We start from the raw sequence: 24,045 nt of genomic DNA, 5'->3' as shown, positions 1-24,045 counted from the left end.
TATGAAAGAGATAAGTGAACTATGCAGATTGTACTGCCACAAGAAACACAAAGATTGGGACAAATATATTTACACATTTCAAGATGTTATCAACTCTATTCCCAACTATTCTACCTTACTTTTTCTGTACCTTGTACTGAAAAACAAACTGCCACCTGACAGAAACAAAGAACTTGTACCGTTACCGAAGTCACGTTGCTTACCACACGACGAAACTGAGGAAACAGCTTTTCGCAATATCAAACGAGCTGCAGACTTGTAGATGGTCTCATAAAGGAAAACGCTTGTTTAGAAAATTCTTTCTTCTCAATGATGGACCATACAGAATTCCTCATATCTGTCATCCGAATGCTTTGGAAGTGGGAAGTCTGAGAACCAGACGTAGAATGGGTGTACACCATATTATGAATGTCAAAGAATTTCACGAACAGGACACACTCACACAGCTTTATAGACAACGTATCTACACCGAGAATTTTTTTACTGTGGGATTTTTATGACTACAGCATACTTTATTTATTGTTTCATAATGTTCGATTTTCCCTGATTTTGTAACTTGCACAGAATTCTATGAATAGGACACACATACACAGCTTTACAGACAACACACACTGTGATCTGGGTTACTACCGGATAGCCTATTCGTCTTTTCATATCTTATAACTTGGGATTTGCACTTATATTTGCATTTACTTTGCTGTTTCCTATGTTCCAAAGCCGGCTTTCATGTGAGGCATTCTCCGCTTGCAGGTAAATTACAATAATCGACCGAGTAAATGGCAGCACTCATAGGATGTTCAATGACCTGCTGATAGAAGACTGGAGAACACCCCTATTACCGTATTTCATGTACAATGCTCAGATATATTTGAAGTAGCAGAATGTAATGTTTCAGATAGTTGCCAGATGTAATTACATATCAGATGAAAGTAAGAGGTACTCATGTTCCCTACTTCCCAAAGCCAGTTTTCGAGTAGTGCATCTTCCACTTGCAGATGAAATGCAGTCATCGGCAGAGTAAACCAAAAGACGTCCGTTCACATGCTGATAAAGAACAGGAGAATAGCCCTACTACTTCATTTCATATGGGAATCTGTAGACAACATTTCAAGCAGCATAATGTAATGTTTAAAATGTTAATAGGTTGTAATTACTTTTGAAATGAAAAAAGACATGATCATTTCCTTACATTTCAAAGCCATGAGGTTCCCTTTAAAGGAAACATCCAGTCGATGGCAGGGTGAATGGTAGCAACCAAAACACGCTCATTAACCTGCTTTGATGAAGTAGAGGAGAAGAACCGTGTTATTACATTCCAAATAGGAATCTGTAGATAGCCTTTGACGTAGCAGAATGTATTATTAAAAATCGTCAACCAGATGTTATTACTTATCCAATGATAGACGGAAGTAGTCATTTGCCTACATTTAAAAGCCTCCTCTGAAGCAGGGCATGTTCCCATTGAAAATAAAACGTAGTCGACAGCAGAGTAAATGGCGGCACCCATAAGACGCTCATTAACCCAATGATACATTTCATATAGGAGTCTGTAGACAGCATTCGAAGTTGCAGAATATAATATTGAAATCGTTAGTCAAATGTAATTACTTACGAATGAAAGAAGGAAGTTCTCATTGACTGCATCTCAGTGCCAGTTTTTCAGGTCATCTTTATTTGGAGTTAAAGCCCAGCAGGTGGCAGAGTAAATGGTGGCAGCCAGAACACACAGCTTAACCTGCCGAGAAAGAGCAGGAGAACAAACCTGTCACTGAACAGGTCTACTGGGAGTCCGTTATTTGCACTTCTGGATTTTGTGCGTACTACGTATGTCTCAGACGCTAAGAGACACTTCTGAGTCGCTTATTATTCGCTCGCAGTCTTTGCTCGGAGCAGCTGTGTCGCTGGAAGGTGTGCTCGTTTTTGTCATCGCTGCTGGGGAGCGAGGGCGCAGGAGTTCCAGCGTTAGGAGGGTAGTTGTGTGTTAGACGGCGAGCAGGGGACTCTGGGCAGTGTAGACGTGAAGTTAAGTGCACCTGTGTTTAAGTAAAGTGATTTGTGTCTGAATGTTGTGAAACAGTGGAGAAAGATTCGATCAATGATGTAGAATGAAGTGAGACGCAAGGATATTAGAAAAGAGTATGAAAGGGAATTAAGGTAACATTTTTTTATTTCGTGGCAGTGCAGTCGTGCGTAGCTACATTCATTGTTCAATTAGACAGCCATATCAAGGAAATTGAGATTTTTCAATAAAGAGGGTTTAATTTTCACTGCAAGGGATTTTTCATGTCTATTAATTATTTTTCTAACATTTGTGAGAGTGAGTGGTTCATGGTGTGGGTTCCTGTAGTCATGTCCTAGTTCATGAACCACGGGCAACGTATGAGTGGCCAAGTAAGTTGTCCCGACAGTCGGGATACCAGCTACTTTGGAATAAGGCTGGGCATCTCGGACATATTCTGAGTCGTGGTCACCTTTGTGCTCATACGGCAGAGACTGCCAAATCCACCGGTTAGTCCCTCAACCGTTAGGGGTAAAACTCAATGGGACTCGGGGCAAGTAAGGCTAGCAACCTGCTTCCCTGGTACTTTAAATATGTTGCTGGCAACAATCAGAGCAAAATACCTCGGACCTTTGGAGGTGACACAGTCCCACCTGTAACTGACAAACCAGGGACTCCTAAGATACGACTTGGCAAACAAATGTTAATGAGATGGGGACTTATTAATATCAATGGGGGCTACTCTGGGAAGAAGGTAGAGCTGGCAGAGGCTGCAAGTAAGATGGGGCTGGACGTTTTAGCTATTAGTGACATTCGGGTAAGGGGTGAGAAAGAAGAGGAAGTGGGAGAATACAAGGTCTATCCGTCAGGAGTCAAAGCAGGAATAGCACAATGGGGTGTAGGTCTTTACATCAGGAAAGAAATGGAACCCAGCGTAGTTGCAGTAAGGTATGTAAACGAACGACTGATGTGGATAGATTTGACAGTGTCTAGCAAGAAAATTAGGATTGTGTCAGTATATTCGCATTGTGAAGGGACAGATCAAGATAAGATGGATAGTTTTTATGAGGCACTCAGTGATGTAGTTGTTAGAGTAAAGGACAAGGACAGTGTTCTGCTCATGGGTGATTTTAATGCCAGGATTGGAAATCGAACAGAAGGGTATGAAAAGGTTATGGGTAAATTCGGAGAGGATATGGAGGCCAACAGGAACGGGAAACAACTCTTGGATTTCTGCGCCAGTATGGGCTTAGCAATCACAAACTCCTTTTTTAAACATAAGAACATTCACCGGTATACTTGGGAAGGCAGGGGAGCCAGATCTGTCATTGACTATATAATAACAGATCAGGAATTCAGGAAGGCTGTGAGGGACACACGTGTATTCAGGGGATTCTTTGATGGCACTGATCGTTATTTAATCTACATTGAAATTGGGATTGTGAGGCCGAAAGTGCAGGAGGTCAGGTCCATATGTAGGAGGATAAGAGAGGAGAAACTTCAGGATAAGGAAATCAGGCACAAGTACATAACAGCGATCTCAGAAAGGTACCAGTTAGTTGAATGTAGTCAATTACAGTCATTGGAAAAGGAATGGACAAGGTACAGGGACACAGTACTAGAAGTGGCTAAAGAATGTCTTGGAACAGTAGTGTGTAAAGGTAGGACGAAGCAAACAGCTTGGTGGAATGACACAGTCAAGGCAGCCCGTAAAACGAAAAAGAAGGCGTATCAAAATTGCTACATACTTGAACTCAGGTAGACAGAGAAGGTTATGTTGAAGAAAGAAACAAAGCCAAACAGATAATTGCAGCATCCAAGAAGAAATCTTGGGAAGACTTTGAAAACAGGTTGGAGACTATGGGTCAAGCTGCTGCAAAACCATTCTGGAGTGTAATTAGCAGTCTTCGAAAGGGAGGTAAGAAGGAAATGACAAGTATTTTGGACAGGTCAGGAAAACTGTTGGTGAATCCTGTGGATGCCTTGGGCAGATGGAGGGAATATTTTGAAGAATTGCTCAATGTAGGTGAAAATACGATCAGCAATGTTTCAGATTTCGAGGTAGAATGAGATAGGAATGATGATGGAAATAGGATCACATTTGAGGAAGTGGAGAAAATGGTCAATAGATTGCAGCGCAATAAAGCAGCTGGGGTTGATGAAATTAAGTCGGAACTCATCAAATACAGTGGAATGTCAGGTCTTAAATGGCTACACAGGATAATTGAAATGGCCTGGGAGTCGGGACAGGTTCCACCAGACTGGACAAAAGCAGTAATCACACCAATCTTTAAATATGGAAACAGAAAAGATTGTAACAACTACAGAGGTATCTCTTTAATCAGCGTTGTGGGTAAAATCTTCTCAGGTATTGTCGAAAGGAAAGTGCGAGTATTAGTTGAGGACCAATTGTATGAAAATCAGTGTGGGTTTAGGCCTCTTAGAGGTTGTTAGGACCAGATCTTTAGCTTACGGCAAATAATGGAGAAGTGTTATGAGTGGAACAGGGAACTGTATCTATGCTTTATAGATCTAGAAAAGGCATATGACCGGGTTCCTAGGAGGAAGTTATTGTCTGTTCTACGAGATTATGGAATAGGAGGCAAACTTTTGCAAGCAATTAAAGGTCTATACATGGATAGTCAGGCAGCAGTTAGAGTTGACGGTAAATTGAGTTCATGGTTCAGAGTAGTTTCAGGGGTAAGACAAGGCTGCAACCTGTCTCCACTGTTGTTCATATTATTTATTGATCATATGTTGAAAGCAATAGACTGGCTGGGTGAGATCAAGATATGTGAACGCAAAATAAGCAGTCTTGCATATGTGGATGACTTAGTTGTGATGGCAGCTTCGATTGAAAGTTGGCAAAGTAATATTTCAGAACTAGATCAGAAATGTAAGGACTATGGTATGAAGATTAGCATCTCCAAAACGAAAGTAATGTCAGTGGGAAAGAAATATAAACGGATTGAGTGCCAAATAGGAGGAACAAAGTCAGAACAGGTGGACGGTTTCCAGTACTTAGGATGCATATTCTCACAGGATGGCAACATAGTGAAAGAACTGGAAGCGAGGTGTAGCAAAGCTAATGCAGTGAGCCCTCAGCTACGATCTACTCTCTTCTGCAAGAAGGAAGTCAGTACCAAGACTAAGTTATCTGTGCACCGTTCAATCGTTCGATCAACTTTGTTGTATGGGAGCGAAAGCTGGGTGGATTCAGGTTACCTTATCAACAAGGTTGAGATTACAGATATGAAAGTAGCTAGGATGATTGCAGGTACTAGTAGATGGGAACAATGGCAGTAGGGTGTCCACAATGAGGAAATCAAAGAAAAACTGGGAATGAACTCTATAGATGCAGCAGTCAGGACGAACAGGCTTAGATGGTGGGGTCATGTTACACGCATGGGAGAAGCAAGGTTGCCCAAGAGACTCGTGGGTTCAGCAGTAGAGGGTAGGAGGAGTCGGGGCAGACCAAGGAGAAGGTACATGGATTCGGTTAAGAATGATTTTGAAGTAATAAGTTTAACATCAGAAGAGGCAGCAATGTTAGCACTGAATAGGGGATCATGGAGGAATTTTATAAGGGGGCTATGCTCCAGACTGAACGCTGAAAGGCATAATCAGTCTTAAATGATGATGATGATGATGATGATGATGACGATGATGTGAGAGTGAGCGTTTGATATCAATGTTGCCCTTTGTCGTTGTTAATGCGCGTTGTAACATGAATTTCAGACAACTAATAATATATCAGATAATGTAAAAACTGTTTGTTAAATGCATATTTCACCTAAGAGCATGGTCAACATCCTCGGTCCAAGTCATTTTTATTTAAAGTAGTGTCTCACCCAGTTATGTCTCTAAAATAGTTTACTTGCTGTCTGGAGCATTGGCAGTAAGCTCTCAGCAACTGTAGTGAGAAATTTGCAACTGGCGCACGGACAGCAGCAATCACTGCGTTTCCAAGCAGTTACATTACGAGGTGAGACATTTTCATTTCACGATCTGTTTGCTATGAAATTTTCTGGTTTAGTTATTACCAGCCATTCTTATTTGGCACTTACGTTAATCATTTGAGTATCTTTAATGAATGTGCACCTTATTATTCCAGTGTGCCAGTTTTGCGACCTTGGTTGGCCCACTTTGCATTTTTAGTATAAGCATGCTTCACTGTGGACCTTTATGTGGGCAGTTCAGTTTTATTAAGCTTTATGATCTTTGTTCTTTTAATGATGTTGTGTTATGTGGCCGTATAACTTTGAGTTGGAAGTATATAGTGTTACCAGTATTTGAGATATGTTTAAACAAGAAGGATTGTTTGTTTGATTATTCACGTTGCCCACTATCTATGATTTTGGTTGCAGACGCCAAATATGATTCTTATTCATGTTTACGTAATTCAATTAAAGTGAAGATTTGTATATAGCATCAGTAAGAGGACAAATGTCCGAACTGAAGTTTATATAATAAAGTCTGTTTAGAGTCAAACTAAAATTCTAAAACAATCACAAGTTTGTCCATCACCAGTGACCCCGCGATTACTATTTCCTTTAAATAACAGCGGTGAGATTGTAATTTAGATTTTTCTAAAGAACTGAGTAGCACATCGGTTCATGCATAATTTGTTATTTTTTGGCGCTTAAGCACGCATTGCGTTTGTTTTCGTGGTTAATGTTTTGGCTAGCAGTAATCTCTTTGGTAGTCGGTAATCTCTTCGCATTTTCCTGTACAATATTTTCTATTTCTTCACATTAACTTCGGTTTTGTGTCCAGACGTTTCCCTCACTATTACGCTCATTACTACGCCCTAAATCAGCACCGGTGCTGGGGCAGGTTCAGATGTGGAACAGCCATTCGAAGAAATGTTCAACAGTTCTTTTCAAATCTCTTTCATAATACAAAGCAGACAACAGCGTTTTCAACTGAAAATGAATCTCGACGTGTATAAGCATTTAACAATCTTCTTTTCGTTTCACCGATTTTAGGACGCGATGGAAACCATTCTTTTCCACATCAAAAGACTTACTCTAAAAACTCCTCACTAACCGATAATTACGGTGTAACTCTGTAAACAATCGCCAGTCACAAATAAAATGGCTGTGAGCACTATGCGTTCAAAAAATGGTTCAAATGGCTCTGAGCGCTATGGGACTCAACATCTGAGGTCATCAGTCCCCTAGAACTTAGAACTACTTAAACCTAACTAACCTAAGGACATCTAACTTAAACTAACACTCCCATGTCCGGAGGAGGACTCGAACCTCTGACTGGGGGAGCCGCGCGAATTGTGGCAAGGAGCCCTAGACGGTGCGGCTGCCCCGCGCGGCCCTGCTGTTCCCTGTGTGGATGTTCTGGACCGCTCTTAAGCCCATCGTAAAAATGTATTTACACTGACCCAAGTTGTCCAAAATGTCTTTTGCATTCAATGTTGGATGTGCACCAGTGACAGTCCTTGTGTTGAGGTATCTGTAGTCACAGCATAATCTGTACATTCTTGTGCCATCCGACAACTTTTTTGGGAACAGTTAAAACATCTGCACCTCTTCAACAGTCCCCTCAGATAATAATTCCAATTATTACTGATGGAGGAATTCTTCCGTTATTGGCAGTAGGTGTTCTGGAAGCCTGTGTGGTTTCCTGTGGCAGGAGCGTCATTGTCGGTGAGCTCAGAGGGAACGTGGACATGTTAGGTAGCTGGAAGTAGTGGTTAAGTAGAAAGTGACGGGCGTGGCTAGGGTGAATTCACATGTATAAACTGAACTTTTCCTGTGCAGATCTGAGAGTGATGTTTTCTAAGTCGCCGTTTCCGTGTTGGCTTTGAATTGTATATTGCATGCAGCCAATTCAAGGTCATTTATTCAACTTAGGTGGTTATCTCCCCAGTCCTGCGGTCTGATCTTGGAACCTTACTCGATAGTAGTAACGTTAATACACTGAAACGCCAAGAAAAAAGAAAGAAAAAAAAACACAGCATTTCCGAGGTAGCGATGGACTGGGGACTTTCCCGTACGAGTGTACTGTGAATATCAGGAATCCGATGAAACATCAAATCACCGACATCGCAGCGGCTGGAAATGGATCCTGCAAGAACGGGACCAACGACGACTGAAGAGAATCGTTCAACGTGACAGAAGTGCAACCGTTCCGCAGATTGCTGCAGATTTCAATGCTGGGCCATAAACAAGTTTCAGTGTCTGAACCATTCAACGAAACATAATCGATATGGGTTCTCGGAGCCGAACTACCACTCCTGTACCCTTGATGACTGCACGTCACAGAGCTTTACGCCTCGCCTGTGCGTCAGCACCGACATTGGGCTGCTGATGACTGGAAACATTTTGTCTGGTTCGACGAGTCTCGTTTCATATTGTATCGAGCGGTTGAACATGAATCGGTACCGAGACAACTTCATGAATCCATGGACCCTGCACGTCAGCAGGGGACTGTTCAAGCTGGTGGAGCCTCTGTAATGGAGTGCAGCTAGAGTGATATGGGACCCCTGACACATCTAGATACGACTCTGACAGGTGACACGTATGCAACTATCCTGGCTGATCACCTGCATCCATTCATGTCCATTGTGCATTCCGACGGACGTTGGTAAATCCTGCAGGACAATGTGACACCCCACACGTTTAGAATTGCTACAGAGTGGCTCCATAAACACTTTTCTGAGTTTAAACACTTTTGCTGGCCATCAAACTCCCGAGATATGAACATTATTGAGCAGATGTGGGATGTAACGTGCTGTTCACAAGAGATCTCCACCCCTCGTACTCTCACGGATTTATGGACAGCCCTGCATGATTCATGGTGTCAGTTCCCTCCAGCACTACTTCAGACATTATTCAAGTCCATGCCACGTCGCCTTGCGGCACTTCTGCGTGCTCGCGGGGGCGCTACACGATATTAGGCAGGTATACAGGTTTCTTTGGCTCCTCAGTGTACTAACAGTGCTGGTAATTGCCGGTGCTGGACAGATTGGTGAAGCTTAACCATGCCTCGCTGATCAAAGCGAAGATGACGACGTCAAATTTAGAGCGGTTTTACTAGTGTAGGAAATTTATCCGGTTCCGCCAGTAAACTGCTTGTAACTAAACACGCGGAGTAGAGCGTCACGTGATGTGTTTGACGCGGGGACTTAACATCTGAGGTCATCAGTCCCCTAAAACTTATAACTACTTAAACCTAACTAACCTAAGGACATCACACACACCCATTCCCGAGGCAGGATTCGAACCTGCGACAGTAGCGGTCTCGTGGTTCTAGACTGGAGCGCCTAGAACCACTCGGCCACTCCGACCGGCTGATTCGGGGCAAACCGCGATTGTGTTTCCGCGACGCTGCGGGTGTTCCGAAGAAACGACGGAAGGCGTTCATCACTTTGTTTCGATTCTGCAGCGTGCTCGCGCGCGCGCGCACCTGTGTGTGTGTGTGTGTGTGTGTGTGTGTGTGTATGTGTGTGTGTGTTTGAGAGTGAGTGAGTGTGTATGTGATCAAATAGGTATGCAGGTAGGCTGAGCTGCACGTCACACCTACCTCGTGTCGTACGGAGATGGCGAGGGATGCTGTAATCTCTAGTTCCAAAATAGCAATCCTTCCTCCATGAAATTCACCGTTAAGGTTCGCTGTAACTTGACAGTTTCTGCAAAAATGACTCTATGTAATACCGTCTGTGGCAGTGATGCTCAGTAGGAGCGTATATTAAATTCACACAGGGATCGGTTTCATTTACCCTGTTCGCTCACTCTGTTTTTATTCGAACAAATTGGCCATCATCTGTTGATTACAAATCACACTAAATTCGAGGTACTACGCCCTTACTGTATAACTCCTGCCAGACATATGTTCTTTCACATTAACTTCTGACACATTTTTTTCCCTTCCACTACATTAATTGTAAAAATACACTTTTAAACAACATGGTTTCTTCTTTACAAGTGCTACGCCGTATATACATTAATTTTTAACGTTTTCTTTAATACCTTACCGTATTTCTCAATCAGTATGTCAACATCCTGTACAACAACTGCTCTTATTCCTGTGTCCTGTGGAATTGTCCTTTAACACTATGCATTCACTTCAAACAACATGTCACAACGACACTTATTTGTTACTGTCTCATACTATAACATTTTGTGCCCCTCTGACCAATCAGAACACTAATCAGCGCTACGAACACCATTACCTGTTCTTCCACACAGTTGAGTTATCTCCATCTTCCTGCTCCTCTGGTATGACACTGATATTAATTTTTCTTGACACAGTACTGAACATACACGTAATACACACATACAATTCTTATTTAAGACTTGCATATTTCCCAAAAAATAAACACTGTCATGGAACAATGTAGATAAGTAAATAAATTCGCAAAAAAAATTTCGTATCAAGCTGAAGTTTAATATGGTACAACGGAATAATTTTCAGATATAAGAAGCGTTGCCAAAGGTGAAAGTCATGTAAAATTGTCATTAAAAACTTCCTAGTACTAGTCGGAGACAGAATTTTGGGTTGAGCGATCTAGTGTGAGACATAAGACGAAGCACAGTTCTGCAGTTATTTGCAAAATAAGAAGGGTAACATAGACATCTTTTTAAAGCTTTGTAGGAATCAATGGAAAAGGCAAACATTCCTGTAAAGACATTGCAAGAGTATATTCTGTTTCCTTCACTAAACAGTGGTTGAAATATTTTTTCATATGCAAGAAATTCTTGCATTATTTTCGTTTTGTTCATATGCTATGGGTAACAAAATGTTTTTGTGAAAATTTCGGAGACCAAGTTAACATGTTATCACAGGGTGGGTTGGAGGAAATAGAGCAAGAAATTCTTATTATCTTCTAGCAAATTACATTTTAATAGTAGTTACTTAATGTCAATTCATTAAATTAACTAGAGAAACACAGACATGTAGAAATAGGCATTTATAATTAATTAAGAACAAATGAGAAAAATACGTTAGCAGTAGGAGTTAATTTTGTGTTGTCAGCTGGATTCAATCATTATGACTGGTCACTGGCTTTAGTGCTGTCCACAGTCAAGACAGCCCTTTGGAAACAATACCCATGTAACTTACAACGAGGATTGCGCAAGGGGAGACCGTTCATTTCTCCTCCTTTCCAGATTTCTCTCAGCTGTTGAACAGAGCTCCTGTCCTGGGCGGATGATACCCGGATTGCACCATGACAGCACTCTGTTCCTGAGCAGAGGCAGCGTCGTTCCATTACAAATGAAGAAAACGAACTGCAGTGGTCCCTGCACCATCGTGGCTATGTGTACGTAGTACACAAACTGCGCTATGCCTTGTGCCTGGTGGAGCCCAATTCTAATAATTATACCTATCCCGCTCAAAATAACACCCTTAACTGACATAAAAACATATTGTTTCTTAGAGGCAAATTTATCGTTACTAAAAATTTTGAGTTGCCGCATGGAGTTCCGAGCACGTAAGTACATGTATCCCACCGACCCAAGACAAACCAAATTGAAAGTTATCGATAGAGAAATCCCCGCAAGGAATATTATCCGACTGTGCATCAGGTAATATTTGCTCGTCTTTTCGAAAGCAATAGTTGCTGTGCACACCACACTCCAGGGTATCAGTGCATACAGCGCTTGACCACGGAATACCCTTCTGGCTTCAGCAGGTGGTAGGTCGTCAGGGAGCCTAAGATGACGGACACACGCGTACATTTGGTAGCAGAACAAGTTAAGCCAGATACATCTTAGAAGAGTGAGGGCACTATCAATGTGGACCATCGTAGAAAGGTCCGGGACGCCTGTCATACGATAAATGACCTCAGAACACAAGATCTGCGTTATACCCGTGATCTGAATGGACAAGAATATCTTTCCGGGGACATTACGTAACTGGGGCAGGTACATGTATACAACAGTGGTCAAAAAGCGGAAAATAATATTTATGGCTATAAATGACATTTCTAAAGGTTTTAAGCTGTCGATTTTGAAATCTTTGTATTTCAAGGTGGCACTGTTCAAGCTGTCTTTGTACTTAAGAGCCCTTTCTGTTGGCCTCACATACCCTTTGTAGAACTCTCTTTCCCACGTTAAATTGTACGTCGTGAAGTGCGATCCGTTTGTGTAGAAACTGACGCCGCATAAATCGAAAGACTTATGGAAAGAAAAATCGCCACACATCAGCAACAGGATTGCTCTGGAAACAGAGCAGATGGCGTCTGTAGCGTTCGACTGCAGACAGGACTGATCGTCAGGGCTGTCGAAATAGCAGCGAGCATCATGTACGGACTGTAGCATACTAAACGGGACGTCCTGACAAACGCTGAACGAGTTGACTGTCATCCAGGCCAGCAGACAGAGGTTGACGTTTATCCTCTGCGTGTAGGCCAGGTAGCTGGTGACGGGTACGTGGGGCGACCTCTGCACCATGTCGTCCCACAGCTGCACGCGGCACCGCTCGCGCAGGTTTTTGGTTTCCGGTGGCAGGTCTTCCAGTGGACACGTGGGGTTGTCGAGGGCGTTCGACAACAGCTGCACGCAGTCAGTGTCCACGGAGAGCATGGCGTTGCTTCTGTCCTCCCTCTGCCACTCCTCATCTGCAAAAGAATCACTGCGAGTTGACTGGTGCTCAGACACCAAATGTATGTAGAAGCAGATGTACACATCTGCTCCCAGAGGCTCCTCTGGACGATAAGAGCAGGTGTATTTTAACTACATCATCGATGATAAATAATGTCAACAAATTTTCTTGTATTCGGAAAGATATATACCAGAGTTGAATCGAGAGAAGAGTACGCAATTCGTTTTCATATACAATCCAGGAAGTCCCCAAAACCCTCTTGACTATCTACAGTAACTCTTCATCATTTCCTTGTGCCTTTCTCCCACGTCAACGCAGGGTCGGCGTTGTTACTATGGATTTGCCTTTGTTAGTGCAGAGGGCATCCAGATCCCCTTTCTATCCCCACCCCATAACCCCCCCCCCCCAAGATGGAATTAGTGTACCCCAGCTGTCTGCGTCTAGTGAAAGCCATGGAACAGTGTGAACGTGTTCAGATGTCTGGGAGTCGTGTAATGGAGGCGGGACGTGGGGACTGCCCGGTATTCACCTAGTGGGATGTGGAAAACCGCCTAAAAACCACATCCAGGCTGGCTGGCACACCGACGCTCGTCGGTAATCCACCAGGCGGATTCGATCTGGAGCTGGCGCGCCTACCCTAGTCCAGGAAGCAGCGCATTAGTGTTCTCGGTTAACATGGTGGGTGACTTTGTGCAATCATTGAGGACATACATTCGTTTGCTTGGTATCCCTCCTTTGAAGCTGACGAAAAGCGTTGGTGTAATTACTATACTCTTTTGTTTCACTACAGCACCATTGCAGTTTTGAATTCGTGTTGAAACAGTTACGCTGTAGAGGTGCGTTTAGTGGCGCGTGTATGGATGCACGAAGGTCCACAGAGAGGGCAAACAACGAAAAACATTATGAGAGTATTTGCCATGGTGCAACTCGTAAAACAACTCTGCTTGTTTGAGCACTATAAGCTGGTTTTGTATCGAAGACTGGTAGCGTGCTGGACGTAAAAAATACAGATGAAAGCGTGTTCCCTCAACCGGCCGAGCAGTCTGGAATGAAATCCTTTCGCAAAAGAGTTGCTCAGTTCAAACACTGTGGTCACCAACATATGACCACATTAAAAATATTTGAAAATGAAAGGATTTAGGCCGAAGTTAATGAATAAAGAATCTGACTGCTGCTTGGAGCGACGAGTTGCGACCTGCCGTGTCTCGCCCAAGAGTGTTAACACAAGTATTATTTTGTATAGTCTCTAGCCGCATTTTGGAGTCTGAAGCGAAGCCTAATCTCAGGCTCTACTGTAGAGATTCTGGCCCAATTTCCACTAACAGAGAGACATGTTCACGAAATAGGTTTTTGTATATCATCTGTAAATTTTTAGTGCAAACTTCCTGAGCTTTGATAAATTAAAGTCCTTACCTGAGTGAAAACCATGCGATTACCATGGCACGTTTATCTGTCTATACGTGAACGCTAATCTCAGTAACTGCAGCAGGTGTGCGTGTGTGTGTGTGTGTGTGTGTGTGTGTGTCTGGAGCTTACAGTCGGTCAACAGCGAGATTATCAGCACCCTTACTCACTTTAAAAGAAACAAATGTGGATAAAACTAAGAAAATGGTATCACACAGTGAGGAGGAAACCTTTAAAGTGACGCTCATCCTCTCTCTCCCACCTCACTCGCGTTTACCACACAAGCACTCTGTCTCGCACCAGTTAAGACAACGGAGAAAGGGTGGAAGGTGCTATACCTGGGATTAAAACGGAAATAAAAGAGCAGATGAGCTAAAAAAAGTGGCGCTAGGGAATCTGATTGGACGACCACATACGAAAAACATAGGTCAGCTGGGCACACAATTAATACGTTAAAATCATCTCCCTAAAATTTTCGGAAACATAGTGGACAAATTACAAAACCTTAAGACTCTCATCACATTCGTTTGAACGTTAATTAAAACGGAGGGCTGATCTATCAGCAAATCAGTCGCTGCCCACTGGTCGGAGAATAAAACATAGTCTGATAAAATCTGGCGCACTATGATCTGTATGCCACAATTACTACACAATGGACTGAGTTCTCAGCGGAGCAAGAAGCCATGTGTCATAGGGCTGTGGCCTATGTGAAGACGACTAGGGAGCCGCTCATCCTCCCACCGACCCAAAAGCAAGGAGACAGCAGGCAGGTGGATGGCACGCCGCGCTAACTCAGCAGCACGGCACGCCTCCCTGCTTGCTAGATCTGCCCTTTCGTTTCCAGCAATATCCACATGCCATGGCACTCAGCAGACTGACTTCTCCTTCCCCTGCCGTTGTAGTTGGAGGAGGACGTCCTGGATATTGTGCGCTACTTTAGCTACCGGGTACAAACCTTGTAGAGAGTGAAGAACACTCGGGGAATCAGAGCAGACAAGGAATTTGGCACTTTAAGCACATCTCGTCTGCTACAGTGCCTGCAAAGTCGCAAGTCAATCTGCATCAAAGACAAAAAACTTGCAAGGCCGTCAGACATTGAGTATACAATCTGAGAAAACAATAGTGCAACCAACAGAGTCCCCCTGTTTCGACCCATCCGTAAAGACGGTTCTAAAGGTTTGGTGACCATTAAAAAAGTCCTTTGGAGTGCTACATCTGCTATACTACACTAAATCTAAAGTTACTCTGGACCTCTACAGTAATCAGGGTAGCAGACTGTTAAAACACTGGATTTGTGGTTGCACTTGTTCCACACCATGTGACTGCAGCACATGCCCTACCTAGTGTCTAGATGTCCATGTTGCTCATGGAGAAAAGGTATTTCAGATGTGGAGGATCATTGGTATGGTACGCAGATGAAGTTGGAGCTACAAGAAACTTACATGCCTGATTCACCATGAGGAGGTGTCGCTAGATGCTGAATGGCGGTTTCCCAACCTTAGTACAGACACTGGGTATGGGGCTGGTTCTGTAAGCGCATCTGGCCATCCTAATATCCTTATGCGTCAATAATCTGCAGGTAAAAAGACCTCGTTGACCTGTGCACTGTGCATCCATAGTATAGCCACGAACACGCAACAGCTCTATAAAACTGGAGCAGACACACCCTGTCTCACCCCCTAGACCTTTGGTCAAGGCAGTTTACAATATTCAGTGTCTTCTGGGTTCTGGCTTTCAGGTCTCACAGGTGTGGCAACCACGAAAATTTGGAGTTAAAACTGAGGCCCAGAAACTTGATTGAGTCTTAAAAATGTTGACTTGGATCCCTCACATGCAAGTCAGGTAAATTAAAATTACAATGAGAATAATTAAAATTCTTATCTGCAGAAAACTGAAAACCTGTCTTTGCAGCCCACCTCCCTAACTTCCGCAATCTAAGTGCAACTGGTGGGTCGCCGTAGCCCCTCTGGAGGAATATGAAACAGCAAAATTGTCCACAGTTAAGAAGCACTGTACAAAACTCCTTTCTGTATATGTGATACTGTTTATGGCTATGGCAAAGAGGTTAAAACTCAAAACATTGCTCTAGGAACACCATTCCCTTGCTCAAAACATTCCAACAGCGTGTTACCAATTCAAGACCTAAAAAGGCGCTTAGGCATGAGAGACCATATGAAGATGGTCAGATGGCCATGAAAGCCCCATTCGTGGAGTTGCACGAGAATACTGTGTCTCCACATAGCGTTGTACACCTTACCGATATCAGAGAATATGCCAAGACAGTGCTGTCTACATAGGAAGACCTGCTGAATAGCCACCTCTACGAGAGTCAGGTTGACAACAGTGGATCGAAACCTCCAGAATCCACACTGAGAGTGGATAAGCAGTTGCCTGGTTTCTAACAGCCAGACCAAACGACGGTTAACTATTCGCTCGAGGGTCTTCCCTTCACAGCTTGGGAAGGCTGGAATCAGCAGTAGTCGCTGCAAAATGATCTGCCAGGGTTTGAGTGATGTTTCTGGGTGTAGTTTGGAGACACTTCTGTTTCAGCACTGCTGTTATTGGTAGACGACTGTGTTTGCCAGAAACCCTCATAATGGGTTCCAGTGCTTTTGTAGAAGAAGTGGAATGGTTGACAAAGTCCAGAAACGCTTGGTGCGCCGTTTTCTTGCTCTCCTTAATGATGTGTCAAGTACTGGCTCTCGTGACCTGAAAGCCTGTGAGATTGTGTGATGCTGGGCTGTACGTAAATCGTTGAAGAGCTAACTGTACGCCTGTCCTGGATTGCTGAGCGACACTCACCAGTCCAACAAGCAACAGGACCTTGGGTTTGATAAGTCAGTGGTGTGATGGATCTATCGTGTCATGTGGTCCACCCATTCGTTGACACTGTTGCAGTCTTCAGACACAGCCAGATGGACGAAAAGCATCAAGTTCGCCCTACTGATCAACAATTTTGGTGGCTTCTCTGCAGGTAATGCTCCATCCAGTAGATGAAAGCAGATTGTGACGCGGTCACTGAGTGAAGATCGTCAGTGACTTCCCTATGAACCTGGTCTGCGAAGCCTGGATAGCAGAAAGAGAGGTCGCGGAGCAGCACAGAAAGGAGTGGGAGTACCTGTGTTGAAGATCTTCAGCTCGTGAGACATCAGAAAGCTCTCCGAAACGCGGCGGTGAGGACAAGTAGAGATTGATCTGCACAAGATATTTAGGACATTAAAGTCTCCAAGTAGGAAGAATGATTGGAAGGGCTCTTTCATAAGGTCTTTGACAGTCTCAGTGTGCAAATGGATAGGGTGTAGTACACCAAATTTGGTAAATAGATAGCACACGAGTAGGCAGTTAATGTTATATGTGCCCCCCCCCCCCCCCCCCGCGACAGAACGTTACTGATTTTACAGCTTTGCAATATTACGTGTTTTACAAAAGTAAAGTGAGCATAAAACGTTCAGAGGCACGAACTTGCAGCCAATTTGAAAGAGTAAATAGCAGAAAGTTATCTAAGAATGAAAGTGAAAGATATCTAAATATAATATTAACTAAAATGGACAAGAAACTAGAAATGAATCCAGACAAGCAAGAAGAGAGTGGGCGAAATGCGCCAGCTGACAGTAGTTCAAACAGCGCACATATATATGCCGGCAGGATAGAATTTCACTTGGACATAAATGAACAAATGGAAGCTATGAATATTGCTCGTACTAAACAAGATAAGACAGACAATATTATTGAAGACAGTGGTTATGCGAATGAGGCAGTGGACATGTTTGACTCACCAAAAGTAAAAAGGGCAATAGGATTTTAATGCGAAAATGCAGCAGAACAAAAAAGCGAAAAGTCACCTGCTATGACAGAAATGTTAAAAATGTTGGCTGCCCAGACTGCAGCACAAAGTCAAACATTAACAGTCAACTTGCAGTGCACAGTAGCAATATTAGTGCACACATTTCAGAACAAGGCCGAAACATTAATAATCAACTTGCTGAGCAAAGTCAACACATGCAAGCGCAAAGCAGTAATCTTACTAAACAAATTGAAGAGGTCAACTCAAGGGTAGGCACAGTGAGTAATGAAATCAGAAACTTAAAAAGTGAAATTAATGTCATCAATGGTAATATTGTACAAGGACAAATCGATGACATGAATGAAAGATTTGACACCGAAGTAATAAAAATTCAAGATCAGATAGATTCTTTAGTAATTACCAAAGTGGACGAAAAAATATTCGGTATTAAATCCGAAATACAAACGGAATACAACACCGGATTTTCACAGATTAAACTGTCTGTGACAGAAACAGGCAGGGAACTGTTCAAACAAATTGTTACTTGCGAAAAGAAGTGTGAACACAGAATTTCCCAAATCCAAGGCAAAATGTGCGACTTTGAAAGAAAAATACAGGCAAAGCCCACCCACTTTATTGAAAGATTAGTTTAAAGTAAAATTTTAGATGGAGAAGAAAAATTCGACCCTGCCAAAAAGTACAATGGTTGGCATCCCCTTGATTTCGGAAATAACTACAAAATATATTGGTCGGAACAGAAACAGGACCATTTGTGGCCCGAATTTATACTGGCCAGGCTGTGGGACATTAGATGTAGGCAAACCATTTTGTGAATCCTGGTACTGCAAGTTAATTCACTTTACAACTAGACGGACCGAATCTGAAATTGTTTGGGAACTTTGGAAGAAACTGCGTGAGAATTCTAAACGATATGCTGGAAGTAGCCATAGAAGTTTTTCTGCACACTTAGAAAGGGTAGAGGACGAAGATCACTGGCAAGGAAATCATGAGTACCGTCCAAATAATAACAACCGATTGCGAGAAAACAATGATCAAAATGAGCAGACGGAAAAACATGATACAGAGAAGTTGTGGCCAGGGAAGAGACTATTTTGCGTCCTGTGGCAGAGGATTCATACCATGCAATTTTCAAAACAGAGACGATTTTGAAAACTAAAAACCGAATGTGTTAAGGGCCAGATTCACGTGGAGGGCGGTTTTAGGCCCAAAGCAATCGAATTTCGAGTGTGGTGAATGCAATCACTAGGGCACTAAGACTAAAAACGCTGAATTGATAGACGCACACGGATTAATACATAGTGGCGTGCACTGGCTGGAACCTGGTGGTTATTCAGATAGCTGCCGCTTGTGTCCGAGCAGCACCGTACGGTGCTCTCAGTGAAATCGACAAATGGCCGATGTGAGAACAAGAGGGCTGCTGTAAGGGGGGGGAGGGGGGGGGGGGGAACGGCAGGATAGGTGGTAACGAACATTTGAGTAATCCGGTTTCAATAATAAATGAGTGAAGAACTAAAAACAAAACTAGTATGTTATATAACAAAGATAGTCCAATATCAAGATCGGACGAAAAAACATTATCGAGAAATAAAATGGAGCAGGAAAACACGATTCAAAAAGAAAACATTTGTGCTGCCAGTGATATAAATAAGGAAAATGACATAAAAATAGAGGAGACTGTGTTGAGTAGAAAAATAATAAAAGAGGACAATTATATAAGGGACAGTAATAGGAAATATGACGTCATGAACAGTGCAAATGAAATGATTATTAAGGAAGAAGTTTTTTGTGATACAGAAATCAGGTAGGAATTTCGCGCAATCCTTTACAAATAATAGCGGGAAGGAAGGTGTGATGAAGATTATGGAAGTAAATGACGACTATACGAAGTATGAAATTAAAGCTGATGTTATTCAAAGTGATACCACAGAAGTACCCAAGAATTTGAACCAAACGCAGTATGCACAAAACCATCAAAAACCGGAAATGACTAAAACATCTGCTGATGAATTGCCCCAAAGTCTAAAAGTTGCATTCTTGCTCGAAACTTATAATGGGAGAGAACTCAGTGATATTTCAGATGAGGAAGAGTCTATAGATTTATATGAGAATGAATTCTCGGAGGTAGAGGAAAGTGAGTATACGTTTACCGAAAGACAATACAAAAGTATGAGTGACATCCTTTCCAAACAAAATCCAGAATGCGAAACTTAAACAAAACCGAAAGAGCAACCTGGTGGTACTATACTGGGGCATGCTTTAATTAATCTCATGAAACAATTTGAATTGCAGGAACCAGAAGAACTACCTGATGAAATCATAGAGGGATGAGAACTGTTAAAGATCTCTAGAGATATAGAGATTAAGAAACCTAGAAAGCAACCCAATATACAACAGAAATAAGTAGGTAACATTTCCTGGAAGGACATTGTGGGAAGAACAGGAGGTGAAATAATCTAGAGCTGTTAAACAAAACTATTATCCCCACTAACGTTTACAACACTGAGTTGCAAGTACTTTTGGGTACAGGATCACAAATTAGTGCTATATCAGAATCATTTTTTGAACATATTTCAAGTAAGCCGGGGTTATTAATAATGTCTGTGAGTGGAGTGAAGATTGTAGGAGCTACTGGCAAGTCCAGTAAACCCATTTGGAAAAATGTACTGATTGAATTTAAAATGCAAGGACAGAAATTTGAACATGAGATTTTAGTGGTGCCTGAATTAAGTGCTGAGATGATTTTGGGTATTGATTGGCTGAACAAAGAGAAAGTGTTTTTAGATTGTGGTAATGGAATTGTCAAAATTAATAGGGAGCCTAATACATTATAAATTAAATTTGCAGAAGATGACACTATACATGGTGATAATGCAGAATCCATAATGCTAGAGATAAAATCTGAAAATGATGGTTTGTCCCACTTATATGAAATCTACCATGTCAAAAATTTCATACTGAATGAATAAAAAATTGACAATTTTAAGGAAATTTTTGACACTATCCAAGAACTGTTGTGTGAACAGAAAGATGATTTATTTGCTGTTTTAAATAACAACAGGGAAGTATTCTCTGATAAACCAGGTGTTGTCACGAACTTTGAATACCATATCGATGCAGTTGAACATGAACCATTCTTTGTAAGACCCTATCCAGTGCCAATAGCTAAGAAAGAAGTGGTACAGTCCAAAATTCACAGAATGTTAGAATGGGGAGTGATTGAAAGAAGCAACAGTAAATATAATAGTCCACTTATTATAGTAAATAAGGAAGACAGTGGCATGCGGGTTGTTATTCATGCATTAACACTGAACAAGATTGTCAGGAGAGAGGTAGACAGGCCAGAAAATGTGGGTGATCTGTTGCAAAAATTCCATAATGTAAAGTACTTAACTAGTCTTGACCTCTCTGCAGGATATTGACAAATCCCATTACACAAAGATTCCCAGAAATACACAGCATTCGTGTTTTCAGGGAAATGCTATCAGTATAAAGTTGTACCTTTTGGTTTAAATACTTCTGTTTCAGTTTTTATAAGAGCATTAGATACTGTGTTAAGTTGGGAAGAACTTTGTGAACTATTAAACAAAACTCTCATTTCTCTTCAAGCAGGAGGAGTTACTTTGAAATTGAAGAAATGTGAATTTGTAAAACAGGAGTTTAAGTTTTTAGGACACATCGTAACTACGGCTGGGATTGGCAAGGACCCAGAGAAGCTAAATGCAATTGAAAAGTGTCCTCCACCTAAGGACAGAAAACAACTGAAAGCATTTCTTGGTCTTTGTGGTTTTTATCGCAAATTTGCGAAGCGGTAAGCTTTTAATAGCCCACATTTGAACAGTTTGCTAAAGAAAAACAGTGCATATATTTGGACGTCAGAATGTCAGAAAGACTTCAGAGACTTGAAAACTGAGTTAATAAGAGAAACTATTTTAAATCATCCCATTTTAAGTGAACCATTCCACATGATGACAGACAGTAGCGCATAGGGGATTGGTATTGACATCTTTCAAGAAAGCAGAGAATTTGCGGAAGCAAAGCATTAAACTATAGCTTTTGCTAGTAGAGCTCTAACTAAATTCGAGAAAAATAACACTATTTCAAAGAAAGAAGCTTTAGCCATAATTTGGGGCTTAAAGATATTACTTATGGGGCACAAAACTATTATTCATACTGATCATAGAGCCTTAAATATTTTGAAAGACTGTCGATTGTTTACTGGCAGGTTAAGTTAATGAGCTCTGTACTTACAACAGTTTGATTATGAAATTTTGTATATCAAAGGCAGTGAAAGTCATGTGCCTGAAGCTTTATCTCCATTGCCAGAGGATATGAATAACCTACCGAAAGAATGTAATGAAGATGGTGAGTTTCACATGAGATGTATCAAAGAAGTTCCAGGTAGAAAATGAACTGAACAGATTTGTAAGAGTATGCGGTTTTATCAGAATGAAGATGAGGTCTCGAAATCTGTTAAAACAAATTTCATTAACCCCAAATCAGTAACCCACAAATCAGTAAATTTTATATCTTTAATGGAATATTGTATAGGAGGAAGATGCAAGTACTCAGGAATGGAAAGTTTATTTATTGGCCTATGAAGTTTGAAAATGAGGTTATTGATTATTTCCATCTTTACTTAGGGCACTGTGGTCTAAAAAGTGTACTGAGAAATTAACTGACGTAATTGTGATTAATATGTGTGCCACTGAGCAAATTGCTGACAGATTTAAATCTTGTGATGTGTGTCAGAGGGCCAAAGTTGCTAATCAGACCAACCAGGGTATACGCAAAACACAGTGCCAAAAGACACCTTGGAATCGTTATCAGTAGATTTGTATGGTACTCTCCCTAAAACATCAGGAAATAGGTCTTATATTGTGGTATTTTTAGGAGTTTTCTTTAAATTTATTAAGTTATACGCTATCAGAAAAGCTACTGCAAAAGCAATCTTTAGTAAAATGAATGAATATTTTAACACCATTGGTAAACCCAGAGCAGTCCTATCTGATAATGGACCTCAGTTTATTTCTAAAATATGGAAAGAAGGTATGAGACAACATGGTATACAAGTTAAATATATTTTTACCTACTACCTGGCAAGTAACCCTGTCAAAAGGTATGTGTGGGAATTAGGTAGATTAGGTAGAACCTATTGCAACCATAATCACAAGGCTTGGGGCAGATTTGTGACAGATTTTGAAAACACCATGAACACCCTCTACCATGAGACTATGGGGTTTACACCCAAATAAATTCTGTTGAACAATAAAAGCAAAAGTGTTATTGAAGAGATCTTGCAATTTCCACCTGTTTTAGGGATTAACTTGCATGAGCAAAAAGAACTAGTTAGGAAGAGAATGAAAGAGAAAGTGGCTCTTAGATCTAAAAGGCATAATAAGGGCCTCAAAACAACTAAATTTAAAATTGGTGACTACGTTCTGGTGAAAACACATGAAAAATCTAGTGAAATTAATGACGAAATTTCTAAACTGAAATACATTTACAATGGACCATTTGAAGTCCAAGGAACTCCACATGCCAGTGCTTATTTTCTTCTATACCTTAGACCAAGAAAACCTTTGGGAGTTACAAACATTGTAAACCTAAAGTAGTATGTCCACAGAAACAAATAATGAATGAAATCAAAACCCTCAGAGGGAACTGCACTCTATGTGATGCTAGGTGTCTGGCAAACACCAGGTACTCAAGTTATTGACAATATTATTTCTTTTTCTTTTCGTGTTGTCAATCTAGCATTCAGAACTTTTACTATTATCTTTCCTTCTTCCCTATCAGAATAGATATCAGCATAAATAGATGTGTGTATGCTAAAGAAATGTTATAAGTAAATGCAAAATACAGTAATTATTTGTGGATAAAGAAGTAAATAAGTAATACACATGCACTGGAAAATGACTAAACATGTTGTAAGAAAAGTGGATACTGTAATAAGAAGTAGAAACACGCAATGGAAATGAATGACTAAAGTTCTTGGCAGAAAGGTGTACAAGAGTAAGTAAAAGGAGTGTTTGAATGGATACTCTAGTATGATTAATGTCTAAAAGTTTTTGTATAAAAATGGTGATGAAAAATGTTTGTCAAAAACAGGGGAAAAGTATCTACTATATGTGTATGTGTTAGACCACAGGAATTGATAGAAATCACTTACAATAAAATATAAAATGATTTCCTGAGTTGATATGTGTAATGACCTAGAAGCGTGTGAATAAGCAATGACAAATGAATAGAAAAAATCTAATTCTTGACTTATACC

At 41.3% G+C, this 24,045-nt stretch overlaps 1 protein-coding gene across 1 annotated transcript in view; it reads right to left on the bottom strand.

Moving 5' to 3' along the window:
• Positions 1–1,645: 1,645 nt before the first annotated feature.
• The window catches only part of LOC126182348 (uncharacterized), a 128,214-nt gene continuing 105,814 nt past the window's right edge, over positions 1,646–24,045 (bottom strand). The window contains exons 7-8 of the mRNA XM_049924885.1: positions 12,304–12,578; positions 1,646–1,735 (exon numbers count right to left, since the gene is read on the bottom strand). Coding sequence (XP_049780842.1) covers positions 1,646–1,735; positions 12,304–12,578 — 365 coding nt within the window. The remainder of the gene's footprint in view (positions 1,736–12,303; positions 12,579–24,045) is intronic.

This window comes from Schistocerca cancellata, chromosome 1, assembly GCF_023864275.1.
Source record: "Schistocerca cancellata isolate TAMUIC-IGC-003103 chromosome 1, iqSchCanc2.1, whole genome shotgun sequence".
Lineage (NCBI taxonomy): Eukaryota > Metazoa > Arthropoda > Insecta > Orthoptera > Acrididae > Schistocerca > Schistocerca cancellata.
Note: the sequence above shows the minus strand (reverse complement) of the source record. Positions and strands in the feature narration are given on the sequence as shown.